The 25,017-nt window shown below is 43.2% G+C and overlaps 2 protein-coding genes across 7 annotated transcripts in view; one reads left to right on the forward strand and one right to left on the reverse strand.

Annotated features, from left to right (window-relative positions):
• The window catches only part of TEC (tec protein tyrosine kinase), a 74,189-nt gene extending 66,361 nt beyond the window's left edge, over nt 1-7,828 (forward strand). For all 6 annotated transcript variants that reach the window (XM_081875760.1, XM_081875759.1, XM_081875755.1 and 3 more), the window contains 5 exons: nt 1,378-1,594; nt 3,370-3,434; nt 3,933-4,051; nt 4,635-4,792; nt 6,516-7,828. In XM_081875760.1, coding sequence (XP_081731886.1) covers nt 1,378-1,594; nt 3,370-3,434; nt 3,933-4,051; nt 4,635-4,792; nt 6,516-6,587 — 631 coding nt within the window. In that variant the 3' untranslated portion in view covers nt 6,588-7,828. The remainder of the gene's footprint in view (nt 1-1,377; nt 1,595-3,369; nt 3,435-3,932; nt 4,052-4,634; nt 4,793-6,515) is intronic.
• A 459-nt stretch (nt 7,829-8,287) lies between these two features.
• On the reverse strand, nt 8,288-24,882 carry NIPAL1 (NIPA like domain containing 1). The gene is made up of 6 exons (XM_081875891.1): nt 24,641-24,882; nt 16,890-17,156; nt 15,467-15,523; nt 14,153-14,243; nt 12,815-12,975; nt 8,288-10,886 (listed from the first exon to the last, which is right to left on the reverse strand). Exons 1-6 carry the CDS (start codon nt 24,681-24,683, stop codon nt 10,255-10,257), a joined length of 1,251 nt encoding a protein of 416 aa, XP_081732017.1. The 5' UTR covers nt 24,684-24,882; the 3' UTR covers nt 8,288-10,254.
• Between the last annotated feature and the right edge of the window lie 135 nt (nt 24,883-25,017).

A 25,017-nucleotide genomic window follows, 5' to 3' on the forward strand; every position in this document is an offset into this window, starting at 1 on the left:
AGTGAGCTCCCATTGCTCGGTCCCTGCTCTTGCCAACCTAGCATTTCAAAAGCATGTCAAAGTGCAAGTAGATAAATAGGTATCGCTCCAGCGGGAAGGTAAACGGCGTTTCTGTGCACTTCTCTGGTTCACCAGAAGCGGCTTAGTCATGCTGGCCACATGACCCAGAAGCTGTACGCCGGCTCCCTCGGCCAATAAAGCAAGATGAGCGCCACAACCCCAGAGTCGGCCACGACTGGACCTAATGGTCAGGGGTGCCTTTACCTTATTTATTTAAAGTACAGTGGTACCTCGGGTTACAGATGCTTCAGGTTACAGACTCTGCTAACCCAGAAATATTACCTCGGGTTAAGAAATTTGCTTCAGGATGAGAACAGAAATTGTGCTCCGGCAGTGCAGTGGCAGCAGGAGGCCCCATTAGCTAAAGTGGTGCTTCAGGTTAAGAACAGTTTCAGGTTAAGAACGGACCTCCGGAACGAATTAAGTACTTAACCCGAGGTACCACTGTATTTTTATTCCACCCTTTGGCTGAAAAAGCTCTTGGAGTATATTTGGTGTTTTGTTGGAGGGGGGGCCAGGGAACAGGGAATTATGTTCACATTTGGTGGGGGTTTAAATGTGTACAATTTTTCTGACAAAGGGTCTTTAAGGAGATAACAGAAATCACTGGGTTAAAGCTGACTGAAAGTCCAGAGGTAGCATTCTTATCAATTTACGATGGAGTGGAAGGTTCGCAGGCTATGAAGGACTTGCTCACAAATATATTGACAGCTGCACACATTATTATAGCTGGGAAGAGGAAGGGGCAGGCAGAATATAAAATAGAAGAATGGTATAAAGAGATGTGGGGTGTAGCTATTAATGATAACTTAACATGTGCCATTAAGGTAAGATGGGGACAAAGCAGGAGAAATTATTTCGAGGAGATATGGAGGGTGTTTGTAGAATTTGTACTGTTAAATACAGAAAGGGGTCAAACTATCGCAAGAGGTGTTGAAATATTGGAAGCTTGGATAGATACAATAGAATGGTCTTGGTGGTGGGGTGCACATTTTTATTCTTATTTATTTATGATTATTACTTTGTCAAAATAAATAAAATAATTTTAAAATAATTTTAAAAAGAAAAGACTCTCATAGTGTCCCACAAATATCAGGAGTCAAACCCTCAGCTCAGTCTTTTAGACATGATGTGCACGAAAAAGCGAATGGAGGGAGTAGGAAAAATCTAACTCAGACACAATTCTTAAAAGTCATAGTGATAAGTCTTATAATGACCAGCTGGGATAGAAATGGTTCAGGCAGCTTTAGGGAATGGCCAAAGACAGCTGGTCGCTCAGCAGAGGCAATTAAATATATGGATTTTAATTCCTTTCAGGAAGTTGACGCATCCAAAATTAGTCCAGCTGTATGGTGTCTGCACCCAGCAGAGACCTATTTACATAGTGACAGAGTTCATGGAGCACGGCTGCCTTCTGAATTACCTTCGGCAAAGACGTGGACACTTTACGAAAGACCATCTGCTGACAATGTGCCAGGATGTTTGTGAAGGGATGGAGTACCTGGAAAGAAACAGCTTTATTCACAGAGATCTGGTAAATAATATACTGAGGAGTCTTTATATTTTGCTTCATATAGAAAACGTAATTATTAAAGAAACGGTGTTCAAAATGCCACTGTTTTTGGTGGTTTATAAATATTGTCTTACTCAGTTGGGGTGACCAAAGGGAAAGGAAAGCAAGATTCTTATCCCTTAACATATGCCAGAGGTTTTCAACCTTTTTGAGTCCACGGCTCCCTTAACCAACTACATTCTTTCTTCGGCACCCCTGTGGGGCTCAGGAGCCCAGTTATATCACCCCTTGCCTGCAGAGCTGGCAGCCTCTCACCCTTTTTTGAACACCTTCCCTTCTGGAGTGTTCCCTCAGCCTCTCGCCTCTCCTTGGGAGTCCTCCAGGGAGCCACCGTTGCCATCCCTGGCCTCTGAGCTGCCCCCCCCTCCCCAAAGAGAGGGGCCTCCCAGAGGCACAATTCATCTGCAGAGCTTATAACCAGGACTGCTGCAATAAACAGGTGCGCAAGCCTTGGGGAGGCAGAGACACAAGAGGGCATCAGAAGAGGGAGGGAAAGAAAGAGGAACAGAGGCCAGTGTTGCCCGCAGCACCCTTGACCATCATTCAAGGCACCCCAGGGTGCCATGGCACACTGGTTAGAAACGACTGGAATATGCTTTACCCCGCATGATGAGTTGCACTTGCCAAAATTCTCACTTTGGCATCTCTGCTAGTATCCTGGTTTTCTTTGCATTTGGTTACCCCATGCCTGCATAGGCTACAGGATACAGTCACTAATGATTTAAGAGTCCTTGATACATCTGATATTGTTTGTCTTCATCATTAAGTATTGCTTTCTGTTGAAATAGTAGCCAAGCTCAGGAGTCGTGCATGGCATTTATTTGAGATCTTTGGACATGGGCCAGGATACAAATGTAACTAATAAATATGTTATTTCGACTCTCAGATCATTAGAGAACAGATAGCCTTTTCTTTTTCTTATGCTTTCATGTGGAAACTTCAAGAGATTTTCAGACTGGGGACTGATTTCAGACAGGTGTATCCCCGTGTGAGAATGAGGCACCAAAGCTACCTATTATTTTTAGCCACCCCAAATATTAGTATGTCATGTTCAGGTTGCCTTAAGTATTTTATGAAAGACACTTCAGTCCTAGCTGAACTTGAAATCTGGCCAAAGAGAGCTTATTATGCAATAAATTTGTTAGGGTCTACAATACCTTTTTGTAATCTTTGCTACAGCTCCTGTCCCTTGAAAATACGCCTGCCTCTCATTTTGCTGCCCTCAATGGCATCCAAAATATGCCTCCACCTGAGGCAACCACTTGAGGTGTGCTACACGTGGGTAGCACTTTTGTCTAAACCACTGAACCTAGGGCTTGATGATTGGAAGGTCAGTGGTTCAAATCCCTGCGACGGGGTGAGCTCCCGTTGTTTGGTCCCAGCTCTTGCCCACCTAGCAGTTCAAGAGCACATCAAAGTGCAAGTAGATAACTAGGTATTGCTCCGGCAGGAAGGCAAACGGCGTTTCTGTGCGCTGCTCTGGCTCGCCAGAAGCGGCTTAGTCATGCTGGCCACATGACCCGGAAGCTGTCTGCGGACAAATGCTGGCTCCCTTGGCTTATAGAGCGAGATGAGCGCGCAACCCCCGAGTTGTCCGCAACTGGACCTAATGGTCAGGGGTCCTTTACCTTTAGGGTTGCCTCTGCACAGTTGCAGTTTTCAAAATTTAAGCTTAGCACATTCTTATCCGGCTGTATCGTCACTGTAAATAATAACATGCCTGTGTTTTCCCTCAGGCTGCTAGAAACTGCTTAGTGAATGAATCAGGGGTGGTGAAAGTGTCTGACTTCGGAATGACAAGGTACTGGCCTCTGGAAATTAAGTAGAACTGGTGCATTTTGCATGGGCATGTGTGAAAATTACAAGGGGACTGGAATTTGTACCTAGACTGAGCCTGCATAAGCCAAATGCAGCTTTGAAAGGGACTTCTGAAGACTCCCAGGGGTGTGGGGGGGGGAATCAGATGATGTCATTGTGATTGGTGGATTCAGAAGTCTTTCCACTCATAGATGGAGGCCTGCAGCAGCTGCATACCTGAAACTGCAAAAAAAAACCAACCCAAAGAGTTGCGGTTGTCAAATTCCTGACAGCTCCTAATACATGTGACCAATAAATGCGGGTACAAGTACAGATTACAAGTTGTTGCAGGTTTAAATATTAGTTCCATAGTTAATACTTTCAAATGATGTTTGTGAAGTTTACAAGTAGCCACTAGATGGAGGTGTGAACACTTACCTCTTGATGGGCTTCTAGGGCTGGTTTCAGACTGGAGGAATCATATAGTGTTTTCCTTTTTTAGGTATGTGCTTGATGACCAGTACACAAGCTCTTCAGGTGCTAAGTTTCCTGTGAAGTGGTGCCCCCCAGAGGTTTTCAATTATAGCAGGTTCAGCAGCAAGTCAGATGTCTGGTCTTTTGGTAAGCTGGCTATGTTTTTATTCCATTTTAAATGTGGAGGTATTATTACTATTGGCTACAAACCGCCCACATAATTTGTATTTACTCTTTAAAACTGGGGTGGAGAACACTTTGGCTAGTGGGCCAGATTGTTATCTCACCTACCCCTTGAGGACCAGGTTTGACAGGTGGGCCAAACCGGCCATTTCTCAATCACCTGACATTTTTTACCTCCAAGGGTCTCAGCCCCTTTCAAAGCACTCTTTGAGAGGGGTTTCTGAAGATCTGATAAGCCGAAGCATCATGTGATAGTCATGGTTGTATGAATAGGCTATCAAACCTTCTCTGAGATGTTACACATAATTCATCTCTTCAGTCCAACTAAATTTTCTCCATATGGCTTATTCTCATTCTTACCGTTCCAGTGTCAATTCTAAATTATCTTAGAAGATTTGGGACCAGCAGGCATAAGGGACAATAAGTAACTTTTAAGGAACTATTTCCTATTAACGTATTTGCCACTACAGATACATGCATGTTCTAGTTTAGATAACATCTCTCTGGTAATCAGCCAACAGTCTTTTTGTGTCTCTTAATTTTTCAGGTGTTCTCATGTGGGAAGTATTTACTGAAGGCAAAATGCCCTTTGAGACAAACACGAACTATGAAGTAGTGACTATGGTTAGCCAAGGACACCGTCTATTTCGACCAAAGTTAGCATCTAAGAATATTTACGATGTGATGTTGTTGTGCTGGCATGAGGTACAGTACCTTATATTTTAGTTGTTCATCTCCATGTGATCCCTGATATACAATATTTGTTGTTTAGTCATTTAGTCGTGTCCGACTCTTTGTGACCCCCTGGACCAGAGCACGCCAGGCACTCCTGTCTTCCACTGCCTTCCGCAGTTTGGTCAAACTCATGCTGTTAGCTTCCAGAACACTGTCCAACCATCTCGTCCTCTGTCGTCCCCTTCTCCTTGTGCCCTCCATCTTTCCCAACATCAGGGTCTTTTCCAGGGGGTCTTCTCTGCTCATGAGGTGGCCAAAGCATTGGAGTCTCAGCTTCAGGATCTGTCCTTCCAGTGAGCACTCAGGGCTAATTTCCTTCAGAATGGATCGGTTTGATCTTCTTGCAGTCCATGGGACTCTCAAGAGTCTCCTCCAGCACCATAATTCAAAAGCATCAATTCTTCGGCGATCAGCCTTCTTTATGTTCCAGCTCTCACTTCCATACATCACTACTGGGAAAACCATAGCTTTAACTATACGGACCTTTGTTGGCCAGGCGATATCTCTGCTTTTAAGATGCTGTCTAGGATATACCATATAGGAATGCTTTATACTTAACCATGAAGACAGAGAACAATCAAGGCTAAAGAACAAAGCAAGAAAAGAAGGCAGGATAGGTTAGTTGGTAAAAGCATGAGACTCTTAATCTCAGGGTCGTGGGTTTGTGCCCCACATTGGGTAAAAAGATTCCTGCATTGCTGGGGGTTGGACTAGATGACCCTCGGAATCCCTTCCAACTCCAAAATCTAGATTCTATACAGTTTCAAAGGAGAAATCCAGTACAGACCCAGGGTTTCTGTACACTGGAGCAAACTGGATTTGCACCGACTTGTCTCCCCATTAATGTAGGGGCATCCCATGGTTTTCCCAGACCTTCTCCTCTTTAAATGCTATTTCCCCCCAATCACTGAAAAGTCCAAAGGGGCCAGGATCAAAGAACCCTGCATTTACAGGGGGAAAGGTGAAACAGGGAGGGCATCATGCTCCAGTGTGGACAAGCCTTTTGAGTGGAATTTGCATGGTTCCTGAATTGTAAGAATGAGCAATCCCTACTTGATGGAATCACTTTGGAGGCACAGGTGAGAGAGATGCCATCAAAAAATAGAAAGGGGGAAGTAATTAGAGAACCCGTGACACCAATAAGTGACTGGCCTTCTTATAGGACATTGCACTTTCGGTTTTTTTTTGGGGGGGGCGGGAATTGAGTAGAATTGTTTACATCAGATACATGCAAAAGATTTCCCTCTAACAAAATAAAACCTTTATCGTTGTTAGCAAATCCATCCTGATACTTCTAAAGTCTGGACTCAGTTGGAGGATGGACTATATGATTTAGTAATAGCAGGGAAGAATGAGAAATTATTTCCTTCTGTTCTAAAAAATAAATAAAAGTCCCCATACTTTTTACCCATTTATTTTCCCTCTGTAACTCGGGTTGGGCTGAAGGTCTCTAATGTTATTTTGAAAATATTTAATTTATTCATTTGCATTTGTCCCCCCCCCCAATTATTTGTGATTCATATGAGCAGTACACCAGGTGAATTAATGGAAAGGTGGTAGTGGTGGAGCAATCCTCTCTACTACTGAATTATTAGCTTTTACCTGCTTTTTTGTTGTTGTGTTAATAAAGATATTGTTTTAATCAGAGTTAAAGAATCAGCAGCTCACAATAATGCTATCTATTAATTTCTAGAAACCAGAGGGACGCCCTACATTTCAGGATTTGCTGCAGATGATTGATACCATAGCAGAGGATGCTTCCTGAAAAGGCATGAGAGGAACAAAGTTGTTCACAGTAGAGACAGCATTCTGAAAAGCCATGCTCCTGGATGTTGCTTCAAAGGGCCACACACAGAGAGAGGACAACAATACAGAGTTTCCTTCTCCTTAAAAGGAAGTGTTTTACCAAGATAGCCATAGTTTGCTCAGCCATTTAAAGAGTCTGTGAAGTAGACACTGATGAGGGTTGATGGGGTGGAAAACATGGTTCTTGGCTGGGGGAAGAAACAGGATGTAACCACACTTGGAGCCCTAAATTGCAGAGTAGTAACTGGATTTTATAAAAGTCTCTTCCCACTTCTATCTACCAAATGTGGCAAGGACTTCAGCATCAATGTTTCCAAGGCTTTCCTGAAAATGCAGCATCACATTGGCTCACCAAAGCTATAAATATTGGCATTCGCTCATGATCTTGCAGTGCTCTTTTGTTTTGCTTCCTTTAATAGTTGGCACTGCAGCACCTCTCAGCTGTGCCACCTCAAATGAAGGACCGTGTTCTTTTAATCTTCTCACCTGGACTTTTTCTACAGAATAACTGTAGAGGCAGACCAGAAGCTAGTCCTACGACTACTGCTACTCTGTGCATTGTAGCACTTAGCAGATACAGAAGTGGTGACTGGATAGTGCGCTATATTAGCAGAGGCTGGATTCCAAATCCCTCTTCACCAATGAAACCCTTATGGGGATTGTGGACCAACTGCTATCTTTCAACCTAACCTACCTCACAGGGTTGTTGAGAGGCCAAAGGGAGAGAGGACAAGAGATTCTCTTGAGTTTCTTAGAGGAAGGGTGGGATAAAAAAATGTAGAAGTTCTAGTGGATGACAAGCTGCTGCAATTCACCCTGAGCCTATGGATTAGGAAAATGTATTAAATGAAGAAGAAAACCTGCTTAGGGGGACTTTGACACAGCATTCTCATTCCTATATATATATATATATATTTCACATCCTGTAAATATATACACTGCACACGTATTTATATGAATGGGACTTTAGGTTTTCTTGAAAGATTTGAAAAGTACAACTTGTTGAATCCTTTTTATGTTGCTCATGTAGCTGAACACATCACCAAGAACTGAAAGAGTAAAGTTTCAGCGTTATTCTAAACTGAAGGGTTATTGGTCAGTGTGCTGCAGTTGATAAAATGCTCTTCGCAACCCTCATAAAATACTGTACCAAAAATGTGTCTAATAAATAATATGCATATTGTTTGAAATCTTGATAAAGGCTGTGCCACTGATTTTTATTTCCAGACTTGTCTGGAATTAATTTTAACACTTTCGCATTAGGATTCCCCCAAGATGTTTCGCTGCTCTGGTCTGCTGTGCTACACAGTGTGACATTACAAGGAACATTCAAGTCTTCTGCAACTTTCTACCTCTTGGATCATGTGCTGCCTTACTAGACACCCTTAGATGCAGGAGAGAAACTATAACTCAAAAAGGTAGGCCTCCTGACAGATTACATCAAATTATGACTCCTTGTAACCATGAGCTCCATATTATCCAAATTATATCCCCAAGGATAGCAGAATTACCTGCATGAATTCAAGCAGATGACATTTGAATACTTGCTATTTTACATAATACAGTGGTACCTTGGTTTTCGAGTGTCTCAGAAGCCAAACATTTCGGAACCCGGAAGTGAATGCTTCCATTTTTGAACGTGCCTCGGAAGTCGAACAGCTTTTGAGGCACGTTCCTCAATTTTCTCACTTGAATTTGCCGACTGCTCACTGTGTTTCGGTTGTCGAACGTTTCGGAAGTCGAACGTTCTTCCAGAACAGATTACGTTCAACAACAGAGGTACCGCTGTATTACCTTAGAAAAATTCTAGTCATAGGAAGAGGTGAGACATTTTTTTCAGCTACCTTGCTGGCTTCTGAAATCTGTGTCCACGCAAACTTTCAAGTGTATCTCTAGCACAGCCAGAAAGCAGCTGCTATTAAAATACATATTTTCAAGAAGCTGAATGCTATCCACTACCAACTTTTTCCAAAACTTGCAGCGTAGGGTTTGTCCCAACTTCTGCATAGAAAGCATGGGTCTGAGAGGTTTTCTGCTTGTCTGCTTTCTAGGCACAGATGCAGGAAGCTTTGCTTTTGCCCTGCCCTTCCCCCCCGGAAAACCCACTTTTAAGCACTAAATCAGAACAATTGGCAGTTCACGCAAAACCCAATTGCTGTTTTCCGATTCAGCACTAAACCATGCAAAAGCTCTCTTCATAAGAGTGATATCACGGCAGCAAAATGTTTTTTTATGTACTCTCCACGTTAACTCGCGGAAAAGAGAATTGCCAAGGTAAGCCTTCTCCAAATTTTCTCAGTTCAGGTTTTCGTACACAAGGAAAGGCTACTTTATTGTTGTATGAAAAATATTCCCGTATCTGTTTATTTGCTTCATTCAAAAACAACTATGCCAGGTCATATGGAACCAGACCTCCCACCTCTCTGCTCATCAATCCCATTGCTAAAAGTTCCTACAGGAACCAACATAAATTCCTCAAAACACTTCTCTCTCTCATTAAAAAGAAGAAGTGGGCACAAACACATTTTATTGAAACAATATAACACCCCCCCCTTGTTTGGACATTGTAGTATCAAACTTAAAATCTTTATATCAGAAAGTTAACATCTTAAAAATAAGTTTTATTCAAATGTATCAAGTCAAAATTTTTGTACACACACAAAAAATCCTGAATGACATTAAAGACTTCCCTGCACATAAAAGTATGCTTCTCTGATAAACATTTTAAAATACAATGTTTGCTCATTTCAAAAAGGAGGTTAACACTGGGTAAATAAGAGTGCGAATGAATAAGGTATTTCCTCTGATTTTTTTAAAAAAAGGTTTAAGTAATAATAAAAAAATTATAACATGGACAAATGCCATACCTTACAAAAATAAATAAATTTTAATCTACGGCATCTACTCTGCATGTAAAGGACTCGTTTTCAGATAACTTACGTTATCTTTAGTCACCTTTAGTTGGCACACTTTGTAGAAAATGATCATACATATTACGAAAAAATGGAATTAGTGCTCAAGTAGGAATGTAGCCTGAGGTTTTTCCTGAAGCTACTAAAAAATGTTATCTTGTCTGTTCTCCAGTAATGTGTAATTGATTCCCCATCTCTCTTACTGCCTCCTTCATGTGCGAACAAATTCAAGCTTTGAAGATGTCAGTAAGTGAAAATATGCTTCTATACCAGTTCATTCAGTGCTTTGCTAACTGGCATATGAGAGACCTCTTTCATCAACATGCAAGAATTTTGAAAACTAGATACTTTTTCCACCCCTTTTGGACATTTGCTGAAAAACTCTGAATAATAAACATCCACTATGCTTAGGTGACAACATTCGGGGAAGTCATGATTTTTACACACAGCAGCAACTTGGCCAAGAAAACCACTATTCCCCCCCCCCCCCAAATGCAATGAAACCATAAAGTGCTATCTGTGAAAATATGTTATGTATACAATTCAGTTCTCTTTACCAAGAGCACCACATTTGTCACTGAAGTTCATATGTTGCCAAAGACACACACAAAATCATTATTTCCTTTTCTGGTTATTGAGGACATCATCACAACCACTTTCTGTCCTTCCGAGTACCACTCAGAGGTGCTTTGGTATAGGTTTTCCAAAGATGACTTAGTGGTGGCCACCCCTTTGTTCATTTCCTCGACTGAACAGAGTGTTATCCTCATCACATGTCAAGGCTGGAGCCTCCATATTCTCCAATAAAGTATGATGAGCCTCGTAACCATGGAGAGGCAAGATCGGCTCCTTTTTAACAGAAGACGTCAACTGGCTCCAGGTGGTGCTGACGTTTTTAAAAGCATGCAGGAAGAAGATGCCTATAATTATGGTGAAGAAGCCACTCAAGGTCCCAATGATATCACCAAGCTCCATGCTATTCCATTCCTTGAAGAGGATGACAGAGCAGATCACCACCATGGTTGTGAAGCACACATAATAAATGGGTGTCACTAGAGATGTATGAAACACATCCAGTGATTTATTGAGGTAGTTAATCTGAGTACTGATAGACACCACCAAAACAGCCGCCAAAATATAAACCAATGGATGTCGGAAGACGGGCTTCTGATAAAGCATGTCTTTAATAGCAATGCCCAGACCCTTGACAGAGGAGACTGAGAACACACCAATCACTGAACAAATGGAAATGTACACCAGTATATTGCTCTGGCCGAGTCTTGGAGCAACACCAAAAATGAGGACCAGCGAGATCACAATTACGATAGTGGCAAATGCAACGAACACTGTTTGAGAGAAAGAGAAAGGAATATAATTAATGTGTGTGAAGAAGCAATTAAAATCACAACCGGGTCACTTCAGAGGGCTGGATCCAAATACCCATGAGCTCACAGAATATTCCTATTCTTGGTGAGGGGGTTGGGAGGGCCATTTCTGCTTATTCCCCCAGCAGCTCTCAAAAATCTGCTCCATAACATTTTCAAACAGCATGGAAAGCAATGTTGATGGAACTTAGAATAGAAGAATCATAGAATCATAGAATCATAGAGTTGGAAGAGACCACAAGGGCCATCGAGTCCAACCCCCTGCCAAGCAGGAAACACCATCAGAGCACTCCTGACATATGGTTGTCAAGCCTCTGCTTAAAGACCTCCAAAGAAGGAGACTCCACCACACTCCTTGGCAGCAAATTCCACTGTCGAACAGCTCTTACTTCATCACTTCCTCCTCCTCCTCTTCCATGAGTGATTCATTTTAGCTCTGGATTCAAGCCAGCATGAAAATAATGAATTAAAGACAGCATAGCTCCTCCCACTTTGGTGTGGAAATGTATACATTTAAAACCTCTCCATTATCCTCTGCAGACCTAGGAAAGGGCTCTTGTGTACAGAGGTGTGCAAACTTAACACTCCTGCAGCGGGAGTTGTACGCACTCATCGGGCTCTAGATCAGAGGGAAATATATTTCACCTTCCAATTCTCTATGGAACTCTGCTTGCTTTTGCAAAAACCTAAATTTAGTTCTGCACGCAGGGTCATTGCTGCAGGAGAAGCCACCTTTCGCAAAGGGGCTCCGCACTGCATTCTAACACTAAGAAGAAAGCTGATTACTATTTTCCTGTGCTCCAAATGGATTCCAGTACTCTACGGCAGACTGGGTGCTCTGGCTCCCCAACCCCTATGGGCCATTTTGTCAGGTGGGGACAGTCACCCACCTATCATCACCATGAAGTCAGATGAAGCATTTTTGTTTGCCCGCACAGGCGAAGACGTAGAGCTTTGCAAGTGTCAACGATCAGCTGACAGGCAGTGGCAGCAAACACTACTTCTGGCAGAGAGCCATGTCTTTACCTACAACATGACGTCAAAGGTAGGTCTGGCTGATGTGGCCTCACAGGCCCAAGGGCTGGAGGTTCCTATCTGCTGTTCTATGCAAACAGCAAATGCACAATGGATTTCTCAGCCAAGAGAGGTTTAAGAGAAAGCTCAGCAGCCAGGAATGCACTTTGCACCCAAAAATTCTGGGTCCAAAAGAACCTTAGGCATGATGAGGGCTGGGAAAGCGCTCTGGAGGAGCCACAATAAACAGTACAGGGTTTAATGGGCCAAATTGCTTTGGTATAAGGGTGCTTCGCATGTCCAACATTGCCTCAGAAACAAGAGAAAGCCACTGTGTGCCTCCACCCCTCAATTCCTTCAGAGCCAAAGTGCAAGGATATTTGCTCAAGCAATTAAGCGGGCAGAGTACACAGTAATGTCAAGCTTGACTGCCTAACAAAATTAGTTTCCTGATCTCTGCAAAGCTACACACCCCTGCACCTGTCTGCATGGCAGAAGGGAGTATGGGTCCCACCCAACGTTTACTTTCCCCTGCTTTTATTGTTTGGTACTAGCAGCAGAGAGGGTGAAAGGACAATGTCAAGTGATACCAATGTCCGATCTGAGCATTCACAGATCACAACTGCAAAGAGCCTGGGAGCAGTGGGGAAACAGGATGTATCCACCTAGTGGGGTTGCCAGTCTAGCATCCAGGCCCATCTAACATACTATATTGGATGTAACATGGCAATGGGGGTCTCTGCATTGTAGAGTACAATATGCACAGCCCACAATCCATCAGCCCTATGAATGAGCAGGTTCTGCAGTAAAGCAGAAACTCCAACAAGGTATGCATTGCATTTACTTGTCCCAAGCCAATCATCTGAATGACATACCTGGGTCTTTTAGCTTTATCTCCATTTCATCCAATGATGTAACCTGTTCCTCTTCAGGTGCATGAATCACCATCACAGTGGACCCCAAAATGCTCAATACACAGCCCAGCTTCCCATGAATATTGAGCTCTTCATTCAAAAAATAGGAAGATAATATGGCGCTATTTGGATTTAAACGAAAAGAACACCACCTTAAATATAGCAAGTAACAGTATCTAGAATGTCGAAACTATAAATATGACAAATCGAAAAACTGAAGTTCAGAACAACCTCAATGAATAAGAACAAAGGAAAATACAATGCATATTTGCAAAGTAAGATAAGGCTAGTTTGTGTACATATCTGTGGCACCACACCCTAAAGAATATTGTAGGGCAGTGACCTGAAAATTTCCTGCTCTTGCTGATTCTGTGGAATGCCATTCCCTCTGCCTTATATGAGCTAGCAACCATCAGCTGCACCCAATGTCTTATAAAGACTTATCTTTTCATGTGTCTTTTCATGCCTTCATCACATGCACCTGTTCCACAACACAGAAAGTGTTAGACAGGTGCAGGTGTACACTAGCTCTCCTAAAAGGCAAGTCATCGTCTCAGCTTGATAAGCACCATAAATTGTTCATCGACTCACTGTTTCCGAAGCACAGCATTTCAAATATCACCTAGTGAAATCAAAAGCTTGATGCCACTGGGCTTAATGTGGAATTTAATGCCATATGTGGTAAAAGATCACATTACGAAGAAAGGCACTTGGTTCTGCAGAAAACATGGGGTTATTTCCATTTGTTTCAGCTGGTTTTTAAGCAGTTGACAATATCCTCTTCTCAGAAGAAATATTGTGTATTTTACGTATGAAATGTAAAAAGGAATCTGCTCTCAGCTGTATCAGATTCAGACTGTAAAACCACTGCCACCGCTTTGGCCTTCCCCAGATGGACAATTGCAGACCATTTAAACCATTGGAGTCGCCTGGCGCCTGCCAATGAAATTTTTATGCTAGGCAAAATCCTTTTTTTTCAGTTGTTACAATTTTATATTTTCATCATGCTGCTTTTAGTATGTTACCTGTAAACTTATAACCATTCTCTTTTCTATTTCGAAAGACTGTCTAAATAGACTTTTGCTCTGGTTCAGAGAGGCTGCTCTTATTTTTGTTGCTTCTGGGGCAAGGCGCCCCAAGAACTTGCCTGAAGGACGTGGTAGAAATATCCACAATAAAACAAGAGTGTAAGAGCTGGCAACTTGCTAACTTGCTTTCGGCCCAGTCAAATGACAGATTTCAGAGTGCTTAATAAGAGTGTACTGGATGTTGCTATGAGGAAAATAAATTTGTACTGACCTTATGAGAACACTCAGTGCACCCAAAGGGGTGACCAAAGTGGCTGGTGCAAAGGCATAGGCGGCAAAGTTTGCTGCTTCCCCTATTCCCACTGCAAAAGAAACTGTTGTTAGCAAGGCAACTGAGATTTCCCGACAGTTGCAAGAACCTTGTTGTAAATGTTGCTAATAGTTCCAACCTAGAAAGAATTTATACGTCCAGTGACAACTTTGAAGCATGAAGTACTGAAATACCTCAAGGACCGCCTCTTTCCATATGAACCTACCTAGACCCTGAGATCATCTTCTGAGGCCCTTCTTCATGTGCCTCCTCCTCGAGAGGTGCGGAGGGTGGCAACACGAGAACGGGGCCTTCTCTGCAGTGGCTCCCCGTCTGTGGAATGCTCTCCCAAGGGAAGTTCGCCTGGCGCCTTTATTATACACCTTTAGGTGCCAGGCAAAAATGTTCCTTTTAACCAGGCCTTTGGTTGACCTGAAAGACATCCTATACCCTTTTAAAATGTGGCTCTTTTTTGGGGGGGGGTGTTATTGGGTTATTGTTTTTATTTTGATTTCATAAATTGTGATCTTTTCTGAGACCTCCGGGTGTATGGTGGCATATAAATTCAATCAATCAATTGAAGTTGAGAAAGATCTTAAATATATGTGCAAAGATATATGTGCAAATATATGTTGGTTGGAAACAAAAGTGTTGTGCCTTTCAAAAGTAGCCCCTAAGCTATAACCTCATTGACTGTAAACAAATGAAGTTATTGTTCTGTTCTAAGAGTGCCTCATCTTTACTTAGATCCTCGGAGTGAGGATTAAGAGGTCACAGGCATCACCTAATTGTAATACCTTGCTGCTGGGAGACATGAACGCTGCCAGAGTTATTTATGGAAGACCTCTGCTGTGGGAACAACCGGGAGAGATTTCTCTAATAACACAACTATAGTAGTGGTCATCTTACCCAGCACCCATCTTAAGTGAGGGTGTCTGCTGCACCATCTAGGAAATCTGGCAAAATCATGGGCTGAGGAAACACCATACATTTAAAACACATCACCTCGCTCCCCGCTCCAGCAAGGAATCCTGGGAGCTATAGCTTAACCCTCACAGAGCTACAATTCCCAGCATCTTTAAGCTACAGCTTCCAGGAAGTGTGTTTTTAAACTACATTAAATGTATGGCGTGTGCACAGTCATGGTTTCCAAACAAGTATATGCACATAAGCTTTAAACACCAGTGCATTCCTACAAGAAAAAACTGCCATTTGGAGCTGTGTGGAGCTGCCTGTATACTTTTAAAACAAATAAAGAAGCTCTTTAATACTCACTTGAAAGCAGTCCTGCCCACCACAGCCATTCCTTCAGGTAAGAGTGCCCACCCTGTCCTTAAAAGAGAGAGAAAGGCAGTATTTTCAGTGAAAAGAATGAAGGGGAATGCCATAAAATATTTGAGGTATACCTTCCTTCTTGTTTTCATATTTTTAAAAAGTGCTCTCTTATCCAAGTAAACCTCTAAGCCTGGAATCCCCAAACTCGGCCCTTCAGATGTTTTGGGACTACAACTCTCATCATCCCTAGCTAACAGGACCTGTGGTCAGGGATGGTGGGAGTTGTAGTCCCAAAACATATAGAGGGCCAAGTTTGCCTATGCTTGCTCTAAGCAGTTTTTTACTCCATTACTCTACCTGCCAATGCCAAAGAGAAAAGCTGGATGGTAAAACAACCCAAAGTCTAGGGAAGTTATTTTAATGTACAGTTATTCTACTGTGTGCCAACACTGAAAAGTAGTAATATTAACAGTAACAAAGATTTACACTGTTTTATTTTCATACCTCGTCAAGAACTTATTTAGCTGAAAAGTGAGTAAATATTGCAAGCTCCCAAAACAAACTGCTCACAAATTCATAACACAGAAGTTGTTATCACAGCACTCCAACTATGACTATTTGGACTACTGCAATGCACTCTGTGTGGGGCTACGTTTGAAGGTGACCCGGAAACTACAACTAATCCAGAATGCGGCAGCTAGACTGGTGACTGGGAGCGGCCACCGAGACCACATCTTGAAAGATCTACATTGGCTCCCAGTACGTTTCCGAGCACAATTCAAAGTGTTGGTGCTGACCTTTAAAGCCCTAAACGGCCTCGGTCCAGTATACCTGAAGGAGCATCTCCACCCCCATCATTCTGCCTGGACACTGAGATCCAGCGCCGAGGGCCTTCTGGCAGTTTCCTTGCTACAAGAAGCCAAGTTACAGGGAACCAGGCAGAGGGCCTTCTCGGTAGTGGCACCCGCCCTGTGGAACACCCTCCCACCAGATGTCAAAGAAATTAACGACTATCTAATGTTTAGAAGACACCTGAAGGCAGCTCTGTTTAGGGAAGTTTTTAATGACTGATGTTTTAATCTATTTTTAATCTTTTGTTGGAAGCCGCCTAGATGGCGGGGTATAAATATTAAATTATTATAATTATAATTATATTATGACAGTTTCAAATACACATTTCAGAAATAGAAGCCATGCTTTTGGACTTGAGCTTTTGAACATTTAAGAGAGGTTGGTTACAACTTTGAATGTTATAAAGCGCAGTGCTATTTTTTTTCTGGAAAAAGAGGTGCGAGAACTCACCACAAACACCTCCCTTGTTCTGATAACAGCAATGGCACCCACCTGAGGGGTGCTAGAACTGAGGTCTGGTGAATTCCAGCTTTTAAAAAAAGCCCTGTATAAAAGAATAAGTATTTCTTACCTGCTCTAGTGAACCCCTTTTCAGCCAACTGTAAAAGGCCCTTCTTTTTCAATATAAAGCTGGAACCAACAAAGATACTTGAGCCTATAGCCAAGGCAACACCTACATACAAGCTGTATTTGCTTCCTGTGGGTACTGAAACACTCAGCTCGCTTTCGTTGGAATATCTGCCGGAATAGGCAAAGAAAGAAGCTTCTAGCTTTGATACATTGAGGATTTGACACCAGGCATGATGAGAGTTGGGGCAGACCAGAGGAAACACGTCACCTGGGAAAAGAAGAAAATTATATATATGACTGAAGCACATCAAATCCGCACACACAAGACTAAAGGCAACCATGCACATCTGTAATAAATGAAAACTCTTGCCCCCGCTCCAGGCTTTCGTAGACTTTATTACTACATTGAGAAGTCCAGCTTCTAATACAGCTGCTTCCAAGGCAGGAAGCAATTAATAATCACTGAAAACATCAATTAAAAATGAAAGCGAAAAATAACGCGATACTTAACAATGCATAAGAAGGCTGTACCTACGTCAAGCCTCTGGAATTTGTCCTTATATCCCACTTGTCTTGGAGCAAAGGAGCAAAACAAGGAAAGTTTTCCCAATTTTGAATTTGACTTGACAACAAAGTAAAACAGTTCTAAGTTTGAAGATAAGGGGAGAAGATTGATGAGAGATTCCTAGTTTTCAGGAGCAGCTTCTAGAATACCACAGTGATGCACTGATATAGATAGCATCGTATGGACAATTGCCAACCTATCGTATGGACAATTTCTATAAACGGAAACAACAGTATGCATGTAGTTTCTCACAAAAAAAAAAAAAACCTGACCCAGTAATACCATCCCTGGAATTAACACTGGGGATATATATAAACAGCCCTGGGATAAATATTATGGGTGGTAGATAAAATACATTAATAAATAAAATAATCAATATGAACATATTTTCCTAACAGATCTCTCCTCACCGAAAGAGAATATTTTACTTCTTTAGAATGCACAGGAATATAAAACTGGGGCTCATACCGATTTGGACCACTCGCCCATCTCACCCTGTGTCAAGTACTCTGACTGGCAACCGGTTCCCAGGGTCTCTAGCCTGCAGCAGAGTGACGTTGACAGGCAGCTGGGAGGGGGAGGCGTGTGGAGGAAACTGAAGGCAGAATTTGTGTCTGACTAGTGTGGGAAGACTTTTTAGAGGGCTGTCCCAGAGAGACATGCACCCCAAGAGACGTGTAAGACTAAACAGGGAGCTAAATAATCAGCAGAGTCCTAGGTTACTTTCAGAAGAGCATTGCATCATACACCGGCTCCGTTGCCAAATCTCACATTAGTTGAATTTCATGCAAACTAATATGGGTCCATATAGTTAAAGTTATGGTTTCCCCAGTAGTGATGTATGGAAGTGAGAGCTGGACCACAAAGGCGGCTTGTCGCCGAAGAATTGATGCTTTTGAACTATGGTGCTGGAGGAGACTCTTGAGAGTCCCATGGACTGCAAGAAGATCAAACCTATCCATTCTTAAGGGAATCAGCCCTGAGTGCTCACTAGAAGGAAAGATAGTGAAGCTGAGGCTCCAGTACTTTGGCCACATCATAAGAGAAGACTCCCTGGAAAAGATCCTGATGTTGGGAAAGGACACAAGGAGAAGGGGACGACAGAGGACGAGATGGCTGGACAGTGTTCTCGAAGCTACCAGCATGAGTTTGACCAAACTGCGGGAGGCAGTGGAAGACAGGAGTGCCTGGCGTGCTCTGGTCCATGGGGTCACGAAGAGTCGGACACGACTAAACGACAACAATATGGGCTTTACTTAGTCTGGAGGGGAAAAGTTAATTGGCACCGGGTGGGTGGGCCCTTCATGAATATACATTCCCTGGAAGAAAGTCATTCATTCATGAAGTTTTCATCATGATCCCCTGCCATCCAAGTACCGGGGGTGGGGTGGGGTGGGGGGAATGGGAGGCAGCGGGAAACAGATGGTCCCTTCATTTCAGCAAGGAATTGAGCGTAAAGCAGATTCCCTCCTTTTTTTAAGCAAATGGTTTTGGTTATAGACGGGCAGCAGCACGATATCCGGGTGGTGGTTTAACAGCTAGAGGAGATTGCAGACCACAGTGCTGCTCATTCCAATTTTTCAAATGCTACCTATGTCTAGCAATGCATTTTTTTTTAATTTTTAAAGATTTTTTTAAAGCTAGCAATGCAATTCTTGGCACAACGAAGGGATGAAAAACACATTGGCGGAGGGTGGGGTGGGGGAGTATCACCACAACTTACAGTGCACATTCTTGGTTGTGGAGAGAGAGGTCCCCTTAAAAGAGAAGCAGGCTCTACCTTAATACAGTGGTACCTCGGGTTAAGTACTTAATTCGTTCCGGAGGTCCATACTTAACCTGAAACTGTTCTTAACCTGAAGCACCCCTTTAGCTAATGGGGCCTCCCGCTGCCACCATGCCTCCAGAGCACGATTTCTGTTCTCATCCTGAAGCAAAGTTCTTAACCTGAAGCACTATTTCTGGGTTAGCGGAGTCTGTAACCTGAAGTGTATGCAACCTGAAGCGTATGTAACCCGAGGTACCACTGTAGTTGTCCCAAACAGTTAAATAATGAAGTTATTGCTCCTCTTTAAAGAGGAGTCCAGAATCCAGTTTCTTCCTTCTCTCAGCTGCTAGGAGGTGAACAGCATGAGTCAAGGAACACTGGTAGATGGACAAAGGCACTCAAATACTAAATACATACTAATGTCGCCACAAGAAGCCTCCTCAGAAATCTTTCTCCACATGCTATTCCTTTGAATATTTCTCATTTCTGAAGCAAGATTGCTTCATGCACAGGTCCCCTCAATGTCCAAGGTATAAAGTGCTATTTATTCATCATTTCTGAGGTAAAGTTATTTACCATTCAGAAGTCAAATACACATTTATTTGTATCTGCAGGGCAAAGGATTGCATCTTAAAAAAAGGAACTGTAGTCTGGAGTAACACACACAGAGAGAGGAATATTGGTTGTTGCTGGGGGCAGTAGCAAAATCCTATTAGACCAGTGGTCTCTCAATAGTCTTCTGAAATGAATACATAAACGGAAAGTATTAAGTGGAGATCAGCTGGGTAGCAGCTTAATTTTTGTGTGTTGTTTTTGTTTAAATGTCTTTGTTATGTCTTTGGTTGCTCCTCTTTTCTCACAAATACTGTAATTAAATAAGTTAAGCTTTTATATTATTGCTATAGATTTGAATCCTTGAATATCTTGTCTTGTGAAGAATACAGAAGTTTTAATATTAAAGTCACAAAGCACACTGAATTCATCTTGTGGAAGTGGTATGACAAGGTTTTTATTTGAGCAGATATTTCAGCTAGGAATTCAACGTAAGTCTAATTTACTGTGTACATGTGTGACAGAAACCAAGGAGAGCGTAAATAACCATTTTCTTCCTCTACACTAAAATTTGATATAAAATCCAAATTTCACTCATCACAATAGCAGACTTCAATTGTTGTGTAAAAAAAGAAAATGATACCCGGTAAAACAACAGCAGTGTTTTGGTGCTTTCAAAAGGGGGCTTAATATTATACATGGCCTGTTCAGATATCACTGGCAGCATGTTAGCTTTAACATCAGATTTTCCTCAGAAAGGGTAAATAGCAGACAAAGTTAGCAAGGTTCGATGTACTCCTTCCCTTCTTAATGGAAATAAATGCTTCAAATAAAGTACTGTGATGTGCAATTATCCTCTCAAAACTAGAAGGGCAGATAAAGATTTTCCTCATGAGCACCTCCATCCCACATTCCCGCCAAAAACCGAGAGACAAAATTGCAGCCGGTCAAGTTCCATTCAAAGCAGCCTGCAAGTTGAACTACCTGCCACCTAGAACCTCAGAGGTTAATGGGCACCTGCAAAGCACTTTTGCAAAACGAAGAAAGGGAAACGGAGATAATTATCAACCAAACTACATGATTGATAGCTAACTTTTGATATGTATACAAGAGGAGGGAGATGAAGGGAGGAGTAGGACGCAAACACCCGGACAATGATTTGCAGTGTTTACATATTTCAGAATGCTGCAGTTTCACTGACAGAAGGGCCGCATTGCTTAAATTGCTTTGATGACTACTCTCAGTTTCAACAGAAAGTAACTGTGCGTGTGTGCCCAGTCAGATTGAGTCAGATCAGATTTTCATTTCAATGAGACTTATCTTGCTTTCGGTGCCAGACATTTGCCAACTCACTTCCTACGAAACGCACTGCTCTCATTTGCTACAAGCAACACAGCAGCACCGCTTCAAATATACGTTCTGTGCAGCTTTAAATTGAGGGCTTATAACCTAGTCACATGAGCTTTTTTGTGGAACAACTGCAGTTATAGAATCACAGAATTGTAGAGTTGGAAAGGACCCCAGGGTCACAGAGTCCAACCCCCTGCAATGCAGAAATCTCAACTAAAGTATCCATGACTGATGACTATCCAACCTCTGCTTAAAAGTCCCAGAACAAAAATCACACATCGTTTTCACATCACTTGAGCGCTGTGCCCCACAGTGGAAGAAGCCATTAGCTCCAAACTGGTTCTGCCAGTGCTTTATAGAAATGTTAATGTGTTCAGTTCAATTGACAACACCCATCATGTGACCTGTTATCATGCTTTCAGTGGATGCCTCCCTGACGAGGTAAGAAGAAACCTTTCACTAGGTAATCAAGCAATTCTGAAAGTTAGCACGTGAACTACATCCATTATATTGCTGATATAAATATCAAAGGGCAGTACATTTCCACCTGGTAATAAATTACATCATATTATACCATTTCCCCACCCTGTGACAAACATCACCCTATGCAGTTTCCTGTACAGTCATACCTCGGGTTGAATGTGCTTCAAGTTGAACGCCTTCAGGTTGCGCTCCGTGGCAACCTGGAAGTAATGGAGCGCGTTACTTCCGGGTTTCGCTACTTGTGCATGCGCAGACGCTCAAAATGATGTCATGCGCATGCCCACACACGCGCAGACGCGCTGTCACGTCTTACGTTCTATTCAGGATGCGAACAGGGCTCCAGAACGGATCCCGTTCGCATCCCGAGGTACCACTGTACAGAGGAGCCTTGGTTTTCGAACGTAATATGTTCCAGAAGTCTGTTCAACTTCTGAGGCATGTTCGAAAACGGAAGCATTCACTTCTGGGTTTTCGGTGTTCGGCTTCTGAAAAGTTTGGCACAGTGCCGGATTTATGTATAAGCTAAACAAGCTATAGCTTAGGGCCCCACTCTCTTGGGGGCCCCAAAAAAAATTAAAGGAAAAAAACCTGGATGTACATTTCCAAAATATAAGATAAAAAAAACAAATAAAATAAAACCTACATACGGCAACAGTGTTTCATGTTGTGTAGGCTCCCATGATGTAAGTAATGGGCCCCGCCTGCTAGCCTGCTCCCTAAAATATCACTGCTTTGCTCATTTCTATATATAGGGTGTCTGCACTCTGCATGGAATGTAATTCAGTTCAACAATTACTTTGATAAAATACATACTCTGTATTTTGTGCAAATGGCTTTAGATACCTATTAGGTCCATAAATTACCATATAGCATATATTCAACACAAAACAGTGACAATTTGTTGTTGACAAAGGACGGCTGGATATATAAAGGGCCCCATTACCTTCAGTAGCTTAGGGCCTCATCAAACCTAAATCCGGCCCTGGTTCAGCAGCCGAGACGTTCAAAAACTGAGGTTTGACTGTACAGTGTATTGAGCAAAACCACTTCTGTCCTCTCATTAGCCTATTTCATCCTTTTTACTATGATCCCACACTCAAGGAACTACATTTTTATTTGAGACCTATTCTTGCAGGGCCTTTTTACCATAAGTGTAAATAAACCATCTGTCATAAAGACACTGCGGTCTCTGCTGCCTCATTCCTAAGGAAACACGAACCCTGAGTCAGTGAAGGACCTTGGGGTCTCCGATTTCAGTGGCACAACCCCACTGCCTCTCACGCTTCATTCTAAATAATAGCTGTACAGCCAAACTGGTCGCACTCCCCTAAATTTGCCTCTGCCTGGGTATGTGGCCGGAAACCCTGAAATCTCATACTGCTCAGAGTGGCACAAAACAATATAATACAGCTGAAATATGGCTATCCATACAATCTTTGGCATGCATTATTTCACTGCAGTTGAAACAGAGGTGCTTTCTTCAAATTTTAAGGGTATTGCTTTATTACTGGTTGGGCTCATGCGTTTCATATTATTACGTGCAAGCTGCTCTTTGATTTCCACCCGCAAAAATTATAAAGAGTGGTGTACTGTGTAAATACAACAAATAATCTATAATGCTGTCCACGACCCTTTTTATGGAGACACCCAACCAACAGGGACAGCTTTCCCATCACTGCACCACACACCAGAGGGAAGTTTAACCTGTTGCATTTCTGCTCCCAGCTGAGCAGTGTTAGAAACTGAGATATGAAAGCTAGGAGCTAAATAGCACCTTAAACCTAGGTTATGGGCGCCACAATGGAATGTCTAGGCACATATTTTTAAAAAATAACAAGAATACAAGGCTGAAAATGAATGAACGGCAAGTAAAATCTTATGTTCATTTTTCACATGGGCTAGTCCTTCCCCTGCCAACCTTCCCTAATATTCTTAAGAGGGTCTCTTCTTCAGAGAGTAGCTGGAAGTGGGGAGGCAGAAAAAGGTCCTCCTTTCCTTCCACTCTGCTGTTTTAATCTGATATCTTAGGCGCAGCACTGTGCCCAGAGCTCAGAAGCTGCTGGCGCTAATGAAATTCCCGGTTGCAAAATGCGCCTAGAACCAGGCAGTTGAGCTCTGCAAAGAAATGTTGGCCACTCTACGCAGGCAGAAAGAAGGGGGATTTTGAGAAAGCCAAGGCCTTGGAGGAGCAGGTGCAGAGACGATGGGTGCCAACTCCCTGGGGCCTTGAGCACCCAAAAATTCCCCATGAAGGTAGGTGTCAGGCACCCACAAATTTTGGTGCATGGCCCCCACGGCCTCGGGCCTCCACCGTCTCGGGGCCATGTTGGCACTCCTGGCAGAGACCATGCTGCCTCCAAAACCTCAAGCAACTTGCAGAATTAGGGCTTCTAAAAAGCAGAGACATTACCTTGCCGACAAAGGTCTGTATAGTTAAAGCTATGGTTTTCCCAGTAGTGATGTATGGAAGTGAGAGATGGACCGTAAAGAAGGTTGATCGCCAAAGAATTGATGCTTTTGAATTATGGTGCTGGAGGAAACTCTTGAGAGTCCCATGGACTGCAAGAACATCACACTATCCATTCTGAAGGAAATCAGCCCTGAGTGCTCACTGGAAGGACAGATCCTGAAGCTGAGACTCCAATACTTTGGCCGCCTCATGAGAAGAGAAGACTCCCTGGAAAAGACCCTGATGTTGGGAAAGATGGAGGGCACAAGGAGAAGGGGAGGACAGAGGACGAGATGGTTGGATAATGTTCTCGAAGCTACCAGCATGAGTTTGACCAAACTGCGGGAGGCAGTGGAAGACAGGAATGCCTGGCGTGCTCTGGTCCAGGGGGTCACGAAGAGTCGGACACGACTAAACGACTAAACAACAACAACAAAACCAAAAGAAAGAACTTCCCCTGGCTGGAGCAGAATATCCTCAGGTGTTCACCTCCCCCTTCCGCCTCTCGATGTGGAAATCAGGCATCAACAAGGGGATAAGATGCGATTTCGGGGGGGGGGTGTACCCCGCGCGTCAACAACTGACCTTCGCGGCACGCGCTCCGGAGGGACGCCGCTTTCTCCCCCATGGCACTTTCTCCAAAGGCGCGCTGCGCCAGAATCGCGTCCCCTTACGCACGGCTCTCGCAACCGTGCCAAACGCAGAAAGCTCTCGCCGCTTCCAAGGCGAGCCCGCCCCCTTTCCGCTTGGAAGAAGGAGCACTTTCTGGCCGCCTCTCCCTCGCCGGCCAATCGCAGCCCCAGGGCGGGCGTGGAGGGCAGAGCGCGCCGACCTCCCAAGCGCCTCTCGCTTCTTCCACATGCCCATCCTCCTCCTCCTCCTCCTCCTCGCCGGTCCATTGTGACGCAACAATGGCGAGTTGTCGGGCGAGGGAACTCCGCGCTAGCCCGCGTTCCTGGTAT

Source organism: Podarcis erhardii, assembly GCF_964252035.2.
Source record: "Podarcis erhardii genome assembly, chromosome: 9".
Lineage (NCBI taxonomy): Eukaryota > Metazoa > Chordata > Lepidosauria > Squamata > Lacertidae > Podarcis > Podarcis erhardii.